At 40.2% G+C, this 15,947-nt stretch overlaps 1 protein-coding gene across 2 annotated transcripts; it reads left to right on the forward strand.

Moving 5' to 3' along the window:
- Nucleotides 1-3,727: 3,727 nt before the first annotated feature.
- Nucleotides 3,728-9,276, forward strand: LOC121329297 (beta-1,3-galactosyltransferase 6-like). 2 transcript variants are annotated; one of them, XM_041274839.1, is made up of 3 exons: nt 3,728-3,809; nt 3,930-4,016; nt 5,733-9,276. In XM_041274839.1, the coding sequence occupies exon 3, from the start codon at nt 5,761-5,763 to the stop codon at nt 6,754-6,756; it is 996 nt and encodes a 331-aa protein (XP_041130773.1). In that variant the 5' UTR covers nt 3,728-3,809; nt 3,930-4,016; nt 5,733-5,760; the 3' UTR covers nt 6,757-9,276. The 2 variants fall into 2 exon arrangements, with proteins under 2 accessions (XP_041130773.1, XP_041130772.1); XM_041274838.1 differs by lacking the exon at nt 3,728-3,809 and having other exon boundaries at nt 3,816-4,016.
- The last annotated feature ends 6,671 nt before the right edge of the window (nt 9,277-15,947 follow it).

Here is a 15,947-nt window from a genome sequence, read left to right on the forward strand (position 1 = left end):
CTAAACTTCTGCTAAAGGCTGCATTATGGGGGTTTGCACCCACAAATCACTTTGCGTGTATCCTTATACCTACCCCATCTACCTGTCTATACTATTTGTATAGGGCCTGCTCAGTGAAGGTTTGTGGCATGTCCTCTCTCTTTATAAGTATAGTGAAATATATAGGGTATCACTTGACAGTCTAATTGGACCCACTTATTTCAATAGAAATACCATTAAACTTCCCTCGGCATGGTCTTGGGTGCCTATTATTTCCTTGCTTCTTTGATATTTTTATTTAAAGTACATAAAGCTAACAAAATACTTCCAGTAAATGTAATACCATCACTTCATAGATCTCACATTTTCCTACAGTATACAGGCACACATAATAAGAACATAAAGAAAGAGCTGGATTGTGTGCTGTGCTGTACAGGTTAGCGTTATCTTTGTCAACTCCATTTACGAGTTTAAACACTTCAAAGCCAACCCTAATAAACTTTGTGCTAGCCAGAAATACTCAATTCTTTCTTCGTAGGTCATTCCTGGACGGCCTGGGTTAGTCTGGCTGCTCTCTGTTGGACTCTCTCTCCGGGGCCACATGGTGCTCACAATACCTGGGAATGACATTACCAGTGATCACAATACCTGGGCATCACATTACCAGTGATCACAATACCTGGGCATCACATTACCAGTGATCACAATACCTGGGCATCACATTACCAGTGATCACAATACCTGGTCATCACAATATCAGTGATCACAATACCTGGGTATAACAATACCTGGGCATCACATTACCAGTGCTCATAATACCTGGGCATCACATTACCAGTGATCAAAATACTTGGGTATCACAATACCAGTGATCACAATACCTGGGTATCACAATATCAGTGATCACAATACCTGGGCATCACATTACCTGTGATCACAATACCTGGGTATCACAATATCAGTGATCACAATGCCTGGGAATCACATTACCAGTGATCACAATACCTGGGTATCACAATATCAGTGATCACAATACTTGGGTATCACATTACCAGTGATCACAATACCTGGGGATCACATTACCAGTGATCACAATACCTGGACATCACAATATCAGTGATCACAATACCTGGATATAACAATACCTGGGCATCACATTACCAGTGCTCACAATACCTGGGCATCACATTACCAGTGATCACAATACCTGGGTATCACAATATCAGTGATCACAATACCTGGGCATCACATTACCAGTGATCACAATACCTGGGCATCACAATATCAGTGATCACAATACCTGGGTATAACAATACCTGGGCATCACATTACCAGTGCTCATAATACCTGGGCATCACATTACCAGTGATCAAAATACTTGGGTATCACAATACCAGTGATCACAATACCTGGGTATCACAATATCAGTGATCACAATACCTGGGCATCACATTACCTGTGATCACAATACCTGGGTATCACAATATCAGTGATCACAATACCTGGGAATCACATTACCAGTGATCACAATACCTGGGTATCACAATATCAGTGATCACAATACTTGGGTATCACATTACCAGTGATCACAATACCTGGGGATCACATTACCAGTGATCACAATACGTGGTCATCACAATATCAGTGATCACAATACCTGGATATAACAATACCTGGGCATCACATTACCAGTGCTCACAATACCTGGGCATCACATTACCAGTGATCACAATACCTGGGTATCACAATATCAGTGATCACAATACCTGGGCATCACATTACCAGTGATCACAATACCTGGGCATCACATTACCATCTTGTGGCAAAGTGGTAAGTGAGTGCAGGTGAAGCCAATGCTGCAGGGTAGAATGAACAGACAGATAAAGATGTACAGGTGCAAGTGTGTTTATTGAAGGAAAAATGTCCACAGCCTGATGACAAACAACTGTGAATAATAATGCTGGAGTGACACAGCGGCGTGTATCACTAGGTATCTATAATCCCCGGGTTTGACCCATAACCAAAAGTCCAGTCCTGCACACCGACATGTAACACAAAACACAGACACAGTTAACAAAGAGTGATACTAGTGCTTGTGGTGCAAAGGCAGTTCTCCTTGAACAAGGGGAAGTGCTGGTGTCTGGGTTTGATGCTGGATGAATAGCGACAGCACCGGATCGCATTAGCAGTCCAGAAATAACAAACAGTTTACTTCGACAAACAAACATAACACTTACGTTTTGGTATCACAGTAAACAACACAGGCTCCTTGTAGGTTGAACCTAACCATTTACCAAGGACGAACAGACAAAACACACAAACACTGTGCTGGTCCTCAAGCACAACGTAGCAATTGCTCTGCTCTGCTCCTTCTCCTTCTCCTTCTCACTCCCGTTCTTGCTCCTTGAACACCCCTGAAGTGGCCGGATCCTCTGCGCCACCTGACAGTGGGCCGGGAAAGCTGCTGACAGGGCCATACCATCCCTGAGGAAGGGCAGGGCAGAAAATCAGGCGCCTGTCTTCTAAAGGACCTTCCTGTGTCTCCTGTGAAGGAGGCCGACAGGGATGGTGCTCGACAGATCGAACCCCATGGTAGCCCTCTTAGCCTATGCTGATGATGTGCTCCTAGTGGCCTACGATCTGGTTCATCTGGAGAGGATACAGAGCTGGCAAGTGTTTACTCTGCCTCTTCTGCTACCAGAATCAACTGGAACAAATCAGCCGGGCTATGTTGTGCTCCAGCATTTCCAGTAGAGCACGAGCAGTATTAAATACCTTGGAGAGCCCAGAGAACTCGGTCACAGCCAGCTGTGTGGAGTTGGAGGAGAAAGTTGCTGCACGTGCGGCTGAGGTCCTGGTAGCACTAGAAAAGTGGCTGTCGGCCTCAGGAAGCACTAGTTCAATTTCAAAGCAGCAACGACACAGTAATGTGTGTGTTTAAAGAGTACACTAGCAATGTCAATATTTTAATTGTATTCAACTTCACAATATAGGGTACACAGAAATCATTGTGCAGGTAGAGAAACCCCCAGAACCCTTTTCTCAATGGGATGTGGTTCATGTATCATCCACAGCATTGTCAAGACAAAATGTGACCTGCAATACCTCTGAAACCAACTGTGAAGTGAGTCTCTGCGCAATTCCATTAAACTCAGTAACTCAGACCCTTAAGCTACTGCATTGTGGGTAAGGAGACAGGCATCTTTTAAAATAGCCCTGCGTGTGTACCAGGCAGCGTGTGGGTGTGATGCACTGCCGTTACGGGTTTAAATTAAATTACAATGTGGGGTTTCAAGGGAACGGAAGTGCAGTTGCAATCCATTACATATATATTTCAGAACTACTAAATAGTTTTAAAACTCGCATTCAGATTTAACATAATGTATAATGCACAACCAAAACTTTACCTACAAAAACACAGCAGCAGACATTATGAAAGAATGTCTTTATTATTAGCAACCTTCAAACTGATGAAACTTCTTAAGACATTTCTTCCAACAAATGTACCGTGATTCTGATCAGGCCTCACAGACCGGTGGAACAGCAGTAAACCGTGGGTTAAAATACTATTTAAATCTGAGTATTGCGTCAAACATTCCTTGTTACTGGTCCCCTGTTATTTACAGACAGTCTAACTTTTTTTAGAGACCTATTTTTTTTTTGCTAACAATAAATAATGTATTCTTCCAGTCAATAGAGGGCGCCTGTTCGTTTTAATCTCTAGAGTTCTCTTTGTAAATGCAGCCTGCTGGAATTCTGCATTAGAGAAGCTGAATGCGATCACACGAAGTGCTGGCAGCTGTCAGTATGCACGGATTAGAATGCACTGTGTACGTTTTTGGTTAATCAAACTGAGGAATATCAGCCGTTTACCGGTTTGTTTTGCTTGATGTTTATACCGAACGCTTCCGTTATGTGTTGTATTAATATGCTGCGATGTCTTATTCCAGACGCTGAGACAGTGCTTGCTGTTTGTGCAGATCGGGTGCATCAAGATGTCACTGAAGCAGCGATCACATTTGTATGATGTATTAAAGGTACTGTTTCAAAATTACGTTTTTTTGTGTGTAGCGAGTTATACGGTACATTTAGGAGTGATACTCGTACGGATACAGAATCAATGAAATGCCTTCGCATGATGATAATAATATAGTGATTACGTGTGTAGGTGGTAAACATAAATGAATTATACTGACCGAGTTCACTATAGATGTATTTCCTAGCTGGGCCGTGTGGCTGACCACTGAATATCAGTACAACATTGAAAATGGCTACATTATTTAAAATTGCCTTGTTTACATTATGGGACATCTGAATACGAATTGAATAAAGCAGTAAAAGGCGGATTAACAGATGGCCCCCACACCGTCTGTGTCATTATAACAGGGAATACCTATTATTTTGCATCTTGATTAGCAGTTTTATTTATGCACTAAATCTGACCAGATGACGTGTCTTTTGGCACATGAAAATGGTGTACAGTATAGTCACAAAGTGTTGTTAGCTGAAAGGGAAATATGAAATTACAGTTTTAATAATTATTCAGATATTTATAATAAAAGACGAATTAAGTACTAGCAGATACATAGTCAACGTCAGATTTATATACATATTACCGGCTTCAAAATTCGATACAAAATTAAAAATAAATACTGGTACAATTTAACAAATCTGAAATGCCTTTTGTGTTCAGCCATCATCCATAACTATAAAACTCTCAATGGTGCAGAATTTAGAAATACTAAGAGACTCAATACATGACAGACGTTTCAAACAAAAGTCTTACTCGGTAAATCATGCCTACAGTGTTTTAAGCACATGGCATATTGTTATAGTATTGTTGTATGTTTGTATGTAAAGATTACAGTGTTATGGTATTTTTTTTTTTTTTATTTAGAAATGCAAATGCAAATGCAAATAATAAATCATGTTTATTCTTCTGTGGTGCTGATTATGCTGAAATTTAAAATTTCATTTTAAATGGATCAGAGGGTTACTTGATTCCTAATGTGAATGGATTATTTTTTTGTTATAAGCCCATGAAACAAGCTTACAATGATGATAATGTTATTATTCTAGGTTATCTTCCATATGGAGAATAAAAATAAGTCGATCATCAAAATGGGCATTTTTACCTTTTTACGATCTTTGTGATGTTACACAGAAATCACTGTGCAGGTTCAGAGACCCTCAGAACCCTTTTCTCAATGGGGTGTGGTTCATGTGTCAAACAGCGTTGTCAAGACAAAATTTGACCAGCAACACCTCAGAAACCAACTGTGAAGCGAGCCTCTCTGCGCAATTCCATTAAACTATCTTCATAACTCAGACCCTTAAGCTACTGCATTGTGTGTAAGGAGAAAGACATCTTTTAAAATAGCTCTGCATCTGTAGCGGGCAGTATGTGTGTGTGTGATGCACTGCAGTTACGGATTGTGTCCTGTTGGTGAGATGAGATGAGGTAAAATCACTATAACCAATGCAGACAAGGCCAGCTCTTTTACATAGTGGTTAAATAGTTGGCAGGGTGTGAAGTCGGCTGGTCACGCCCAGCTTTCACCCCCATTACACATGCTTCAGTCGCTACCCTAGAAAATGTCTTATAACCATGATTTCTTAATGCTTCTCGCTGTCGGTTTCACTGTTGACAGGTCTTGTCTTTGGCACTCTTCAGTGGTTTTCTGTTTACAATATAGTTTTCTAATTACTTTTTTGCCAATGGCATATTTATATTTTTTCTTTTTCTCTTTTAGTTTCCTTTCAAGGTCACAGCTTAACAGAATGAATCTTGTGCGTCTTCTGAGCCGCCACAAAACCGCCCTGGGGCTCGGCAGCCTCTCTTTGTTTGCCTTGGTCCTCTTGTATTTGGCTAAATGCACGTCGGAAACACTGAAACACTCTGAATCGGGCTTCCCTCATCACGCAGAAAAGAGAGATGAACCCCAACAGCAACAGACCAAGGAGCTGTCTGCTTTCCTCGTCGTTCTCATCACCACTGGACCCAAATACACAGAGAGACGGAGCATCATTCGCAGCACCTGGCTCGCCAAGCGTGACCCTGACATTCTCTGTAAGTTTGTGGTCGGGACCAACGGCCTTCTTCCTGAGGACATCCAGAACCTGAGCCTGGAGAACGCCAGGCACCACGACCTGCTGCTTCTGCCAGATCTGAAGGACTCCTATGACAATCTCACCAGCAAGCTCGTTCACATGTATTCCTGGCTGGACCAGCATGTAGACTACAAGTTTGTCTTAAAGGCTGATGATGACACGTTTGCTCGACTTGATGTAATCAAAGAAGAGCTGCAGGCTAAGGAACCCAAGAAACTGTACTGGGGGTTCTTCTATGGTAGGGGAAGGGTTAAATCTGCAGGGAAGTGGAAAGAAAGCACCTGGGTACTCTGTGACTACTACCTGCCATATGCGTTTGGAGGTGGCTATGTCTTATCAGCTGATCTGGCACACTATATCAGGATCAACCGGGAATACCTTAAGTTTTGGCAGAGTGAAGATGTCTCTTTGGGGGCATGGTTGGGTCCAGTGGATGTGAAGCGCATTCATGACCCCAGATTTGACACTGAATTCAAATCCAGGGGCTGCAATAATAAATACATTGTGACTCACAAACAGAGCATTGAAGATATGCTGGAGAAGCACCAGACACTGATCAGAGAAGGGAAACTGTGTAAAGAAGAAGTCAAGCTTCGACTGTCTTATATATACGACTGGAACGTGCCACCTTCTCAGTGCTGCCAAAGGAAAGATGGCATTCTTTGATACTGTTCTGCACTGAAGGAGAATTCAAAGTTGGGTTGAGGCTCCCGTTCAGATGACATTAAAATTATATATAATGAAGAGTTTTTAACTTTGTGTGATGCTATAACTGTGTTCCTGATCTTAACAATGTAACGGTTGATATAATGGACCATATCGTCTTTGTTACTGATATTCAAGTATGTAATGCTTGCTAAACGTACATTTAAATGTTGACACGCAGAGTGTGCTGCTGCTGTTTTGTGTGCTCTTTCAGTTCAGTGTCACTGCTTGCCAAATAAGCTTTTTAGTGTTTTTAACAACTTCATTGTGAAGTTGGGATTTTGTTTTTACTTTTCAGGCCCCCCCCCGTGCATGGCATGACAATTGTATTCTATTTATTTTGCCTGGTTTCCATTAACTTTCTGATCATTTTGAATAGCAGTACAAAAGTGAATGGCAAATGTAGAACAAACCAGTGGGTTGATTTGATGAAGACAGCTCTGGGTTTTCTAGTGCTGGGACAAACATGGCTTTCTCATGTACAAATATTCTTTCAAAATAGAATTAAAATAAAAGTATAATTCAAACCCCATTCCAGTAAAAAAAAAAAAAAAAAAAATCTGGCAACTCGACAGATGTCCTTCGATGTAAAATGTGCAATTTTTATTTTAGACATTTACCCTTTCATGCTATCATTTGTCATACAGTCATAAACAGATTTGCACCGCATGCATTTGAATAGCTGTCTAAACTGGGGAATCTCCCTGGATTTCATTAATACACTCCGAATGGCTGGTTTCACAGACCCTGATTGAACTAATGCTGGACTACTTCACCTACCGTTACATTAGGTAATCCAAGATTAGCGCGAATCTGTGAACTAGCCGGGAATCGTCTCTGGAGTGAATATCTGGAGCTAATGGCTGAAATATAATATTATTTCCACTTTGCTGTTTGTTTCTGTGTGCATGTGTCAGCCGGATTCACATTCACATCTATCAGAAACAGTTTTTAGAGGTACTGTGTGTTGTGTATGGCCAGGATGGCAGCGCTTTGTTTTTAATGCACATTGTTCACATGGTCATGCCTCTAAAAGGGACTGTTATTGAGCTGCTGGAGGATGGACTCAGAGAGACACACACTATCACCTGAGGTGCCACAGTCCGGTCAACTGTTGACTTTCCCACTGGCCGCTTGTATCCTGCTAGTGCTATTTAAAATAACCGCTGTCAAAAGTGAAAAACTTACCGCTGTAGTCCAAACTACTCTAATAAAAATCTATACATGCTGAAAATGGATGCCTTGAAAGTATTTGTAGCTAACAAATTAATTTCTTACCAGTTTTGCATTTAGTTAAATTAGTCTGATGTGAAGTTTTGAAAGAAACAGATGTTAGAGCACACACATTTTAATTTTAAAACCTGTTATCTGTTGCTGCTTTGGTTTTAAAAGAACTGCATGGTTTCTAATCCTTACTCAGGTTATCTGTTTGTACTTCCTGGGTCATTTCACTTCAGCACCGTCTTGGGGAAAATGTTACTGGCTGAAAGCATGTCAGTCAGCAAGGGAAGCAGCTGGTTGGTTAACGACAGAAAAGAAGCCACAGTTGAGACTTGAAAAAAGGGATGTACACAACCTGTAAGAGGTATGCAGTTATTATGTTTGTTTCATTCACTTTAAATGAACAAACACCCACAAAGCTGCTCAACTCTATTGCTTTAAACTGCATCCACACTAGACGTGAGCCAATCATTTAGAAGTCACTGCAGTCAAATGGGAGTGTCAACACCAGGGAGTGAGGTCACTCTGAGAAAAATTCACGTCACTAAAATAGAACCTGTTTCTATTTTTTTTTTCTCATTTCACGACTGGATTGAAACTGACCAATCAGAAGTAACACCTCTGACCCACGTCAAACACACGCCTCAAAACAAGTCACGCCTTAAAAAACATGCCTCAAAACAAGTTAATCATGGATGACGAAAAGTTAATTTATGAGGTATCCACTTACACAGCAGTACCCACTATTATATGATTGCAAACTGAACGACTTCAAAGACAGCCAGAAGAAAGACTGCCTGGGTGGCTTTAGCAGCACAGAGACATTTTATTTCTGATTATGAAAGTTGCATAAAAATAGGTTTATTAATAAGGAAAAATAAACTGGAGCAGTCTACATAGCCAGCATTTAAATTAAAATGTGCACCTTTGCTGGCTTTTAAAAATGACAGAAGGTCCCGCGTTCACACAGCTTGATCATGTGACCTCATTTTAAGCCATGGCTTTTCTTTTGGTTTGTTTGTTTTTATGATAAATAACGTTTTGTTCACTAAATTGTTCTGTGGCACAAATCCGTGACAAGATGGTCTGTACATATGCATAAAGTGACGTTTTGCGGAGATTCACCAAATAAATAAAAATATTCTCGAGGTCCTGCTGTTCTATACACTGTAAAACAAAGCCAGCAACACGTTTGTATTCTAAGCTCATATGTAGTTGTGAAGATTATGAGCCATATTTATAAAGCATTTTCTCTCAAGTTCACCAGACTGTTTTATAGTAACACAGATTTTAATAATAATAATAATAATAATAATAATAATAATAATAATAATAATGTTGCACTTAAAATACTTTTAAAAATTAATAAAAAGGATCACAGAAGGAATTAGTAAAGAAGCACAACTGAGATTTCAGTAAGTTGAATAAATAAATGTACAACAATAAAATAATTTTGTTGAAAATGTCAGTTCAATTATGCTACTATTGTTCAGCTGGTTTCAAATCAGACTACTACTGCTACTGGTACCACAAAAAAAGAAAAAAATACTATGACAACAACTGTACAATTACTACTAATAATAATGATAACATTAAAACTGCTGGATATACAGGGGTGTTCAATAACTCTGATCTATAGATTTTACAAGTCCAACCTTTTTTACAAAAGAGTTGCCGGAGGTAACCTTTTATCAAAACAAGACCTGTTTTGTAATGGGACCACCCATCTCTAGTGTGTCCAATAGGTATGCACGGGCGGGGTCATGTGTTTATTTCCAGTCTTTTGGATTGTTTCCAAGTCGTGTCTGGTGTGGATTGACATTCAGAGACTTTGCTCGCTTTGCTTTGTGGATGCAGCTTTATGCATTTGCCTAACCCAATACTTTTTATAATTAATTTCATTTTTGCACAAAAGTGACATTCACACATCAAATACTGAGAAGCTCACAATGTGGTTATATTATCAAAAGAAAACATCCAATACAGTGAAGTAAGATTATTACTGGGCAGAGGCACTGTTATCCATACATGCTATAATAAATGCATAGACAACCAGCACATTAAACTTGGGTAAGTGGGCACCTCAGGGCAGTAACTACAAAGAGGTCTCTGTTTCCATTGTTTAGTGGTGTTAATAACATGGTCACCCCTGGAGAAAGTGTTACATAACCCCCTGCCGTGTTTACAAGAAACACATGGTTTTATCTTTGCTTTATCCCGTATTGACCGTAAAGCTGCAATAGATTTTTCAGCAATCCCGATTTTATATTTGTATTCATAGCAGTGTATATCACGCTTTCTCCTGCAACAATGCTGGTGCTGTGATTGAAATGAGTGGTGTATTGTGGGAACAGAAAAGCAGCCTTGTTGAAGGAGGGAACGTGAACTGGATACACTGCAGGAGGGAGTGTGATCTGGATACACTGCAGGAGGGAGCGTGAACTGGATACACTGCAGGAGGGAGCGTGAACTGGATACACTGCAGGAGGGAGTGTGATCTGGGTACACTGCAGGAAGGAGCGTGATCTGGAGACACTGCAGGAGGGAGCGTGATCTGGAGACACTGCAGGAGGGAGCGTGATCTGGAGACACTGCAGGAGGGAGCGTGATCTGGAGACACTGCAGGAGGGAGCGTGACCTGGAGACACTGCAGGAGGGAGCGTGACCTGGATACACTGCAGGAGGGAGTGTGACCTGAATACACTGCAGTCCCTACAGGAGAAATTCTCTTTGTGCTGGTGAATGCTTTTAGTAAATGTTGAGAAATGTATTCCCCAGCTTTTTTATGATTCATGAGTGATGTTGATTACAATGTATTAAAAGAGTCTGCAGCATGGTCAAAAATATAAAGCTGCGATACAGACAACACGGGACACAGCAACGACAATGGAATGCGCTTCTGTAAACACTGCAGGGAGTTCTGTTACATTTTAAAAGAGTTAGATCATTAAAACAGACCCCAATGTCATATCTTTGGTAAAAAAAAAAAAAAAAAAAGTATGTGTCTCATTCTTGGCCCACTGCAAAAATAGGTGAGAACTTGGTCAAATGTGAATAAATACATTTCATTTTAAACTAGCATCCATTTATCTCAATGCTTTCTCTAGGTTAATGCCAGTCCTCTATTCATTTAATCCAAAGGGTGCAGACTCCACCTTGTATTATACAGATGTGTACATCATGTGGGAGTGGTGCTGTTTTTCTTTTTGTATCCATGTCCAGTAAATCTGCCTGAAAATAATGTATTTACCAATTTCACAGGAAGCAAAATATATCTGCTAGACACTCACAATGTCTCCTTTTTTTAAAACCAGATCGAGTCACACATAATCTGAAGAAGATGTTTTTATTCTTGTAAGTGTAAAGTGAAAATGGGACAGAACCCATCCAAGTGACATGGTGACTTGGCAGAAAGAAGCCCTGTGTAATATATGTTGTAATTAAAGATTTATTATTTAGAATTTAAGTTTGGCAGGGAAGGGGTAATTTGACCCCTGCCAGAATCCACATGTGGAAATGTGGCTGGGACCTTGATTGAATAATTGATGGTCAATCAAGCCCCAGCTACATGCTATGTAAAGGGAGCCAAATACTTTTTGTTTGGGTGAAGCAGGGATCCCAATACCAACACCAATGTGAGGGTTTTGTCAAAATATTTGTAGTGTTTTGTTTAAAGCTTTTATTTTGGGTCCCTGTCCCTTGTTTCATTGTTCCTGTGGTTATTTTGTTCCTGTTTCATGTCAATAAATGTGCAAAACAGTGCTTTTAAGTGCAGCTCTCCGTCTCAGAGTCTTCCTCCTACCTGTGAACAGCCTTGTCCGTGACCCTATCCTGTTACACATTTGACTCTGCAACTCTGTGAGCAAAGACACTGTTTATGGACGTATATCATCAAAAACGCAGGTTTGTCAAGGTTTGAAGCCTTACCCAATAAACAAAAGCCTTGATTGTAACTTCTAAAGACATGGTGAGATTCAATTTTAACATGTAAACAAGCCTGCACTTGCTGATTAAATGACAATGGTTACACACAGCACATTAGGCACATCCCAGCATTCCTTCTTCTGGCAATCACATGCGATGATTTCCTAGCAGTTCACTGGCCAGGTGTAGGAAACTTGCCACAAGACTTGAAAGCAGTGTTCTGTTTATTTAACTGAACACAGTACAGCAGAGCTGCGTACAATTCCCTTAACAGACTGCAATGTTTCTGTAAATACAGTGTAGAGGGTTTGTTTGTGTGGGCCTGTACCCAGCTCGGGTCCAGACAAGCTCTTACCAGTCACACATGAGACTAACTGTTGTAACCACAGAGGCGGGGCACCCATTCTTAACACAAGCAGTTTAATACTTAGTACATGCAAAAAGGAAAATGTGAATACAATTCTATTATGGTGGGCTACCCACACAAGCAAATGTCAGATGTAGGTTTTCTACAATACTTTGTACAAGTGTATATGCACGTGCCTTAACCCACAGTGTAATAACTTGCCGAAGAGCATGGAGAGTGCGGACCACCTCTCAAAGGCAGTGTTTCTGTAGAATCCGTTTCTCAATCTACTGGTAAACAATATAAACATAATTACTAACACTGCTTTTCAAATAACACCATTCAACTGTTAACTTCAAAGGTCAAATAACCATAAAGCTTTTTGTTTTTGTTAAATCCATGTTGATTTAAACGAGTGATCAGGTCGTTAGTCTAGTCTGTAAATGGTCAGTCATAAACAGGTCACTTCGTCCCCATTGTATTGCTGTGGTAGAGAGGTGTACTCTTATTGGAATCCCACTTTGAAGTCATTCCAGGTACCTGTCTGGGTCTTCAAGTCTAAGTGTGGAGGGTACTGTTGAACAGTTTGAGACCACTCTGGGTTTCCATGACAAATCAGGTCACCGCGAACACAGCACCATCTGAGAAACGTGTCACCTGTCGTGTATTTATTAGAAACCTCCATATTTCAAATTGATCTCAATGGGCTCCGTGATCCACCAGTAAGCTATGTCCAACAATTATGAGCGTGATTTAATAGTGTCCAATACGTAAGATAGCAATAATAAAACAAAACAAAAAAGTAACAAACGTGCAATCAAAGCATTTTTTAATATTAAGCATAGGTAGTTATAATAATGAAACCAAAACCAGCATTTTTCATCTGAGTCTTGAAACCTGGTGTAGGAGGGGCTCTAGACTAACTTTCTTAGCCACATGTGCATCTAAGTTAAAAAATGTAGGCACACTGAAAGATTTAGGGGCACACAAAAAAAATCGCACACATTTATTGTTGAATATCTACAAATCTTTTTTCCTTCCTTTCTTAAATAACCCTTGTGCAGTTGACTACATTTGCATCAACAAAATGACAACTTTTTTTCCAACTTAAATGATTTTTAGCTGCCTAAACATGCTTGTGCTACTTGCATGTTTGTGGTAGAGGGATGGGCTGGCTAATGTTTCTGAACGAATGCATCTCCGCACATTGCGTGCCGTTTTTGAACACCGTTTAATATATTTTCACATTTGAACTTCTGTCTACCTGTTGAAAATGCAGTCTTGCCTGCCATCAATTACTATCCTGACAAAACATGTTTTGTTTGCATTGAAAGACTTAAGCCAGGGAAAATCTTCTAGCCACTTGATTGAACTTGAATGTTCTTTAGCTAAGAATACGCTGTGTAACTAACATAGCCCTTCTCGGAGTGTTCGCTTTCCTCTTCTGACATGCCTTCATTGCTCGTTTCTTGTAAAGATGTCGACATATCTGAATTTTGTTCATTGCGGTTTTCTTTTGAAACCTCTCCAATCACATGAAAATAATTTGTTATTTTCCTTATCTTGGTCTGACAAGTTTTCAAACTGTCTGGAAACGAGTAGCCGTCACACTGATAAAGCAGTGAAATTGGCGGGGTATGGGATTTGTAGTTTTTAACGTGTGATTAACAGTGGGCAGTGGCGAGCAATAAACTACATTCCCAGAGTACATTACGATTGAGCTATGTGAGTTTTTTGTTTTGTTTTGTTTTTACTTTCAGGTGAAAAAAATATCACTTTTTTTTTTTTTTTATAGTCAACGTTTAGGAATGTTTAGTCGCTCACGTGCGCCTAAATTAAAATGTACGTCACACAAGCATTTTAGTCTCATATGCAGAAACTGTTGGGATGGTTATATGTTAGTGCTTGTTCTGATTTGTCCCAAGATCCACCAAAGAATGTCTGTGATCCACATACTGGCCACTGCTGTTATAGAGGATCACAGTTTTTGGTTTTGAGCACTGGTGTTCAGATTGCAATCTCAGGATCCCGTTGAGATAGAGACATGGCGTTGAGAGAGACATGGCGTGGAGATAGAGGCATAGTGTTGAGATAAAGACATGGCTTTGAGACAGTGACATAGCGTTGAGATAGAGACATGGTATTGAGACAGAGACATGGTGTTGAGAATGTCTCAGAGTGTTTATGGACGTTGAGGAACCTGACTGTTTTCTCCATGTCTGCTTGACTTATTGTATTTCCTGGTAGATGAAGTGGTCATGTTGGGAATCTGAATTTCACAGAGCAATAGAAGAAACCCAGCATGCATCACACTCTGGCCAGTGAATCAGCAAATTCTTCTGACTTCTCCTCAATCAGTCCAAACCAGAATATAGAGTCACATATATGAATGATCCTACTTTAAAGTCATGAACTTTATAATTCTGTTCCCGAGCACCAGCTTTGACACTCAAGCTAACTCTCTCAGCTTTGGAGAATAAGCCCTGGCTCAATTCAAAGACTTTAACCAGACTCTGAGAAACGGGGATGAAACAATGTAATCACTGTGTTCCCTTGATGACAATGACATTCCTAAATCATGACCAAATTCTCTCCCTAATGGATATGTTCAAGTACTTCCAAAAGAACGTTTCCAATCATTCCTTTGTTTTTTGTCAGTGAAACAACTGCAACAGCAATTGAACAGCACTACAGAACAGAGTCAGGAATGCCATTGCAGATCATGAAAAGGTTACACTCTACAGTTTCATTCATGCAGAAATACCAAAACAATGTTTATCATAACATGTGCATCTTCTTACAGGACCCCAATGTAATTGTAATGCATATTTGTTAACATTTACTGGACTGATCTTTTTAGCTACATGTCCTCTAAGGCTAATAAAACATGCATACTACCAGAACATGAATGTGATCATTAATATTGAATGTATATAGTTAAAAGTAACTGGTCAAAGCAAAGCTGAACTAGGATTTATCATTTTGCAGAGCAGTTAATACAGACACATGTTAAAGAGCAGTTTGGGCGGCTCCCGAGTGTCGCATCCAGTAAAGGCGCTCCGCGTGGAGTGCAGGATGCGCCCTATAGCCTGGATGTCGCCTGTGTGAGTCCAGGCTTGAGATTCTATGTAGACGGTTGTGAAGAGTCTGTGACAGGGTTTGAAATGAATCTGGGTCGAAGCATCGTCTGTGACAATTACAGTAAAGATCCGCCAGGGAAAATAATCCCTCAATGAATTGATTTAAAGGGTTGTCACAAAGACGGCCGGAGTGGGGGATGTCAGACCAGAAACAGGAACCAGGAAATAAACGACAGAGAGGTGGAGTTTGGTGGAGCTGAGCGAATGGTCATTTAATAAATGAACAGACAGTCAGAAAATAAACGGTTGTAAGACAAACAAAAACACAGGACATGGCACTGGTAGCCAAAATAAAAACAGACAAACAAAACGGACTAGCACTAAACAAAACACGGTGAGCAGATATTTTAACTATAACTATTATTATTATTACAATTATTATTATTACCTCCGTCTCCAATCCCGTTCTCCACTCACCGAACACACAACCCCAAGCGAGTGAATACATGCAGCTTTTATGCAGCTGTACCGAGACTCGATTGCTAATCAATCATTCAATTGGAGTCGCGGTACAACTACAC

Source organism: Polyodon spathula, chromosome 16, assembly GCF_017654505.1.
Source record: "Polyodon spathula isolate WHYD16114869_AA chromosome 16, ASM1765450v1, whole genome shotgun sequence".
NCBI lineage: Eukaryota > Metazoa > Chordata > Actinopteri > Acipenseriformes > Polyodontidae > Polyodon > Polyodon spathula.

Bases quoted from the DNA above. Each gene is read 5' to 3' on its own strand.
- LOC121329297 (XM_041274839.1), top strand. From the start codon at position 5,761: ATGAATCTTGTGCGTCTTCTGAGCCGCCACAAAACCGCCCTGGGGCTC.